General features: G+C 39.2%; 1 protein-coding gene across 1 annotated transcript in view; it reads right to left on the reverse strand.

Annotated features, from left to right (window-relative positions):
* Positions 1-212: 212 nt before the first annotated feature.
* ICE2 (interactor of little elongation complex ELL subunit 2) overlaps positions 213-6,917 on the reverse strand; it is a 72,268-nt gene continuing 65,563 nt past the window's right edge. Inside the window, exons 12-15 of the mRNA XM_019504363.1 lie at positions 4,878-4,962; positions 3,938-3,988; positions 2,655-2,913; positions 213-1,286 (exon numbers count right to left, since the gene is read on the reverse strand). Coding sequence (XP_019359908.1) covers positions 1,122-1,286; positions 2,655-2,913; positions 3,938-3,988; positions 4,878-4,962 — 560 coding nt within the window. The 3' untranslated portion in view covers positions 213-1,121. The remainder of the gene's footprint in view (positions 1,287-2,654; positions 2,914-3,937; positions 3,989-4,877; positions 4,963-6,917) is intronic.

Consider the following 6,917-nt stretch of genomic DNA (forward strand, 5'->3'; position numbering starts at 1 on the left):
AAATTCAGACATTCTGTATATGTACTCAAAGAATTTCACTCCTCATGTCTATTTGTGGATGAAAAATAGCACAGCAAGCATGAATGCAACCAAGGTCTCAAACAGTTAGCCATCCCAACAATGACAAGCTATACTCTGATTCAGTTAATACAAAACAGTCTGCCAAGTCTAAATTTGATCTAAATCAGAAATAATTTAAGTGTAACAATATGTACAAATCATAACATGGGTTATTTATTTTTCTTTTAGAGTCTTCTCCTTTCTAATTGTAACTGAAGGTATCATGAATACTGTTACAAGATTTTGAAAGGTTAAGACTTTCAGATACGCAGGGCAAACTCAGCCTGAATCTATATCAAGTTAAACTGTGTCCAAAGATCAAATTCCTTGGCTGTTGAGGTACTATTTTTTTTTGCTGAAAACTGTGCTTCAGATCCCCACCCTCACTTAACCATCACATGCCTTATAACTAAAATATTTCCACTCTGGGAGTTCACAAAATTAACTGGAATCTAATACCTGTAATTTAGAAACAGCTTTAAGTAAACCTTGCTTTTTGTTAGTCTATCATTGCATCTACAAGAAACACTAGAACAGTGTCTGGGATGTTAACTGAAAGTAAATAAAGCTATAAATAAATATAACAGTGGTAAATTAGAAAAGGTATTGTATTTAAACAGAGAAGAATAGCTTAATGAACATGCACATTTAGCTATGCTTAAAAATCTGTGCCTTTTGTATATTTTTAAGGTACAGGCATAAAAATGTATCACTCACTAAACAAATATTTATTAATCTTTTCAGGATATCAAAATATATTCTGTGTAACACTCATCAATAGAAAAGCAATTCTGAACATAAAGATGCAACAAATAACACAAATAAAACAGTCTGAACAAAAACCTCTTTGTTAAATTCAGGCCCTGGATACTTTGGAGGCCTGAATAGTTTGTAGCATTTTGCAGTTTTCTTCAACATGGCAGAGCAGCTTGCTCTCTACCAGCCTCTTCTGGTTTCTCTGAAGCAACAACATAAGCATTTTTTGTCTTGTCTTTCTCCACATTTTCTCAGTTTAGTGAAGATATTTCTGCTTTGCTAGAGTTCATGTTTTATTTCATTTTTCACTTTTTCATTGTATTTGCCTGTTTGCAGTTGTTTGTCCTCAGTTTTTTTGCAGCGACACCTTCACTTCTAACAGGCTTAGCTAGCATGGGATTGATTCTTGTTTCCATGGATACTGATTTTCTCCGGTTGGCTGGGTTTGCATGTGCTTTTACCCCATACATCTAGAAGTATTGAGAAAAAAAAATGAGAATTACATTCAGAGAATTTCTAGTCCATGAAGCTGGACTCTAGTTTTATGCAATAGCTAAGTATACAGAAGCTTGAAAAAGTATAGGAGATATTTTATCTATTATGAAAAATACCGGCTGAAATATTTCCTCAAAATGGTCTTCCTTTTTAAAAATGTGACTCACTTGAACAAAGGTTTAGAATTAAGAGCATGCATCTGCTTCTAGAAATCCTCATACTTGATTAACTACATCATTTATACACTTGTCCTAAACTTAATTCTATGTTTAGACGCCAAAAGATTTACAGCACACAAGAATCTTCTCCAAACCCAGGAAACAGTTCCATGTCAGTTCAGTGCTATTTCATACTAGTGAAATTATTAACAACTTAATTTAGAAAACATCCACATGTTCTAAAGTCTTTAGACTCAGAGTAAGTACTTGGTAAAATATATATTTAGCAAACTTACTTTAAAATGCCATCTCTTTGAGCTAAACTAAAAATCGTGAAGTGAGGGAGAATATACACTCTGTATGAATGTGTTCATTTTCATTAAGGAGGAATAAACCACCCACATACCATAATGGATTTGAGATACCATAATCATATCTTACTAAACTAAATGTAATCACACACCTCCAGACCTGGCATGACAAGTGGCTCTTATTTTAGCAATCCTCTATGCCAAAAAAACCTCATTTAGGATTATTTAAGATGATACAGCTAAAGAAAGAGAATTTGAGCACTGAATTGTAATCAGAATTTCCTCAAAGGCGAGGCCATTTTGTGGAAACGGAACTGGGATTCTGGTTACTTAATTTTCCTTCTAAAAGTTCTTCCTGAAATGGTTTGAAAAGCAGCATGATAAAAAAAAGTCAATGCATCAGAGATGTCATCTGGGGAAATTTCTTTCTGCAGTTGTACTTGAAACACTAACTATAGGTGGCCCTAATGAAGAGTATGACATGAGTATACTACCAAGAAGTAAAAACAGTACTGATAGCTCAAGGAGCAAAATTCAACTTCTTTACATGGTCCCAAATGAATGACTTTTTTTTTCATCAAGGAAAAGGGCATGCTTTAAAAATATTTATCAAAGAGCAGGATGTAAATGGAATAAGGCCTGACTCTAACAAGTAATGAAAATAAGTGCTGGGCTAATTACTTAATTAATTAATTAATAAACAAATACATATAAACTTGAAATTAGCCTACTATAATTAATTATTGCAATGTTGTGAGCCTGTGAGTTTAAATTTTGTAGCCAAGGATCTCAGAGCCAAAGATAAGAGACAAAAGTATCTTAACCTAGAAGCAGTTTATGGGGTCAACACTTTGCTTTTAGTGTAAATACTCACCTTCTGTTTCCTCATGGTTTCTTGGGGTCTAGGTGGAAACATACATGGGACTCTTCCATGATACATGTGATAGGGTAAAGGAAGGGTGGGGTCTAATGGTACCCATGGGACTGAAAGGGTTGCTGGAACACTAGGCAGATTGCTGTGAGCTTTATGTAAATTATATGATGCTCTGGTCACTTTCCCAAGGGAGCTCTTGTAGATTGCAACTGATGAATCTCCTGCAGCATGAGTCAACAAATATGAGCCCTCCTGAAAACTATAAAGTACAGACATATCACTAAACAAATTCAAAACGTATTAAGATAAAAAAAATAAGCAGCATTAATTTAGGTAAACCACCTGATCTCTTTATAAGCAGAGGTGGTACAACGAGCTAATAGCTTCAACTGGATGAAGAGATTTATAAACATGGCATGTATAGCTAATAAGTTACCATCTTATATTTACAAAATAAAGGATATTAATATCTAATTAATGCAATTAATCTGTAACTTGCTTATAAACCAGGAAATAAAAATGTACTGAAAATATATTAATAAATTATCTCTTTGCATCCTATTATCTTTAGTTATTTAGGCACAGATTCAGCAAAGCACATAGGCTCAATTAACTTAGAAACAGAAATCAGAAACAACTTAGTCATAGGCCATAAAAGAGAACACAAAAATGATAGTTAAAAAATCCTTAAAATGCAATGTTTCACATACATGCCAGGCATTAAACCTGATTTTCAAAACAAATTATACGTTGGTTAAGTGACTGTCAGCTTGAAGAATTATAATGTCTAAACAAATAAAAATAAAGCAGAGAAAACAAGAAGTAGCTATTGAGGCTATAAAGAGAGAAAAACAGATGCAGCTATAAGCTATCTGAAGTGCAGAAGAGCATAAGCAACAAGCCTAGAAAAAAAAGCTACCAAAGCAAAAGTATAACTGTAGCTCCAAAATCTTACAGACTAATCCCAGAAACGCCTTAGTCAGGTGAGAAGTGTCAACTGGATTTATTGCTTGAGGAAACTGTTTTTTTGACTAAGTGTTTTATGTGACCAGACTTTTTGTATAGCATCATATATGCAAAAAAGCTGTAGCCCTGAAATATTTCTAAGCACCACAACAATGTGCTGTGTAAATGTAACTTAAATGTTTCATGTTTGTATTTGAATTACCTCAGTTAAAACAAAAAACAGAAGGGTAAAAAATCATTTTACAAAAGAGATATTACCTTGGAAGATCTGGTGTCATCTACAACTAAAAACCCCCCCAAAATAGAAAAGTACTTACTCAGTTACTTTCTTCAAGATATTTCGAAGAATATTTAATGAATTTCCAGGCCTGTGAGAAATAAATTCAGAGAGAATTACATGTATAGGCCAAGCTTATCGAAATAACTACGTGTTTTGTGCATGCAATCTGAGACTGAAGGGACCTGCTTTTCAGAGGGATATTCTGACAAGCTAGTTTAAGCAACCTTATGCAATCTGTAGCCAACATGGAAAGGCATGGGAATCTCCCTAAACACAAAAATAAGGCTACTTTAGGTATGTGTGCTCTCAAGCCTGGTCTATGAAACAAGGACATAGACTGTCAAGAAGACTGACAGACTGCTTGCCTCTGAAAGGACAGGCGATTGCTTGCAGTCACTGGAAAGATCAGGTCACAAAGGAGATGATCAGATAAAACACTACTAATAAAGAGATGGTTGCCGATACAGCAGTGAGGAAGAAATACCAGTTGTTTGGACACATCTACCAGCTAAAGAATGACTATCTGCTAAAAGACAGCATTCTTCACTCTTGTGGTGGGCAGCAGACCAAAAGGCAGACACCAAGGAAGTGGCCAGAAAACATATGAGAATGGTGTGGCAAGATCTAAAGACATTGTTTGCTGCCGTGCAAGTCAGAACTCAGTGTGGAGTCAAATTACCTGAATGGCTCCTATAATTTTTAGCTTGTGGGACAGAGAAAAGAGGACAGTTTGACAGTATCAGGCCCCTTCAGAGGTGTCTCAAGTTGTACATCCCCCAAATCAGCTTTATTACTGAAAACCTTGTCAGTCATATGAAGTTTGACTTTATTCAAACTAAAGCTTGAAACTCTATGCGAGTTTTGCTACCTAGAAATTAAGACTTACTATAAGAAACAACTAGTAAAGCGTTAACTGATTTTTAAACATGAATTCAAGACAGCTTCCAAAGCTTTACCAATAAAGAAAATGTACTCACTTAAATGATGCCAACTTTTCTTTTAAATGTTGTGGAGAAATCTCACCCAGCGTAATAAGTTTTGATGTAAAGGCATCAATATGCCCTGAAAAACATCAAAACAGCAAAGAAACAACAAAAGGGAATAAACTGGTCAGAAAACGACTGTTAAATAAGTGCTGATACAATGTAATTTAGAGAAAAGCTTTAAGAGTTTTGTCATCAAGAAATCAGTAAGCAAAAACAATTCTAAGTTTAAATGTACTCTGCATAGGGACTGAAAACAAGGCAACTGAATGCACATAATTATTTAAGTGTATACACATTTGCTCTCCCAGGGGAAACTGTCCAAGGAGCAATTTAACCCTGGTTAAATTTCCAGCTTATTTTTCTCTTGGAGCAAACACCATTTTTGCTCTGGGATAAAAATCCTGAATATCTTTATTCTCCTAGGAAAGCAGGGACTCTTCTAGGAGCAAGTGAATGCCTGTACATGGCCACTGTTTCCTCAAATCCATGCTTCCAAGACATACTAGATCGAGACACGCAATTATTTTGGGCGAAGGGTTGCTTAATGAGTTTTGGCAAGCTGTTGAGGGCTGCAAGGGTAGCCCACCTCTTGACAGGTGCCCCGCCTCAGTCGCCATCTTGGGTCTTGAAATCCCACCCCCGAACCCCTGACCTTTGTCAACGGAAATCCCTCCCACTGCCTCCAGAAGTACTTCTTTTGGGAAGGGGGTTTGCCATCTTGTAACCAGAAAAAAACCCAAATTATATACTAAAAATCAAATGCTGAGAATAGTGTATTTTAACTTTATTAAAAAAATATTTTTGCCCCAATTTGTGTGTCCCGGGAGTCAAAATAACAGGCAGCACTTACCAGCAGCTCGGGACAGGATGTGCACGGGGCGGAAGGAGGAACCTACACGGCTCGTTAGCAGCCTTTTTGTGCAATTACGGCAACTGGCTGATGACGTCAGCGTTGGACGCCGGCCGTGGAAATAAGAACGGCGGCCGCTGCCGCGGAGGGGGCGGACAGCATGGGTGAGGAGCTGCAGCTGCCGCCGGTGATGGAAGGAACCTTCGCCATAGGATCCACGGAGCCGGGAAAGCCGGCAAGGATGCAGACGGCACGAGGCAAAACGTCCTAATAGGAGCCCGCACCGGACAACATGGGAGCAGCAGGCACGGTAACCGAATACACGGCTGGAGTGGCATCTGGGAGGAACGCAACCCACAGGTGGGGTGCTGGGACAACAGGGCATGGAGAAAGCTGCGCCAGGGAGGGAAGACCCCAGGAGAGCCCTGCAGGGGTGCAGTCAGGGCGGGCATCACCGCCAGTCCCAGACGGAGTGATGGGCAGAAGAGAAGAACGCTGGAGGTGACTGGTCCGGGATAGAAACCCCAGGCAGTGTTCGGGGTAGGCTAGTAAGAGGGTAGGGAGTGACCTGGTATTCTGTATTTCATTGGTCCATTTATTTAGTCACCCCAGACAAAGGGGCAGAGAGAAAAGGGCGTGTACTCCGGGGACTGAGGCTAAAGAGAAGCCTCTGAAAGTTTACTTTTCCTTTTGTATGCTTTCCCCTGAAGAAAGAAGTGAAGGTGAGGAGGGCAGATAGGCAGGCCCTTACGGCAGCTACAGTGGCTAGGGGCCGCGGGCACTTAAAGGCAAAGCCAGAAGGTGTTACCCCACAGTGGGGAACGAGGCCAACGGACAGTGACACACCAAAGGTGGTGTGAGGCCAGGGTGTAGGGGTGGTGGAGCCCTGTGAGTGATTGCTGGGTGAATCCTGGGCCACTGAGTATCCTGTCAACCGACCCCTCCTACTGAGGAGCAGCAAGCTGTGGCAGGCGAGAACAGGGTTGGTGACACGGGAAGAAGAGAGCTACTCCAGCACCAACACGATCCCGGGAGGTGTTTGACATCCACCCATAGAGCAAAGGCCACTCGAGAGTAGTTATTCGAAGTCCAGCAGTCACAGTGTGCGTTTTGTTGTGTATACAGAGGTGATTGCATAATATCTCGAAATGAATTCTTACTCTTCCATATTGTGGGGGGGG

The sequence above is a fragment of the Gavialis gangeticus genome, unplaced genomic scaffold, assembly GCF_001723915.1.
Source record: "Gavialis gangeticus isolate Ggan-Ray unplaced genomic scaffold, GavGan_comp1, whole genome shotgun sequence".
Lineage (NCBI taxonomy): Eukaryota > Metazoa > Chordata > Crocodylia > Gavialidae > Gavialis > Gavialis gangeticus.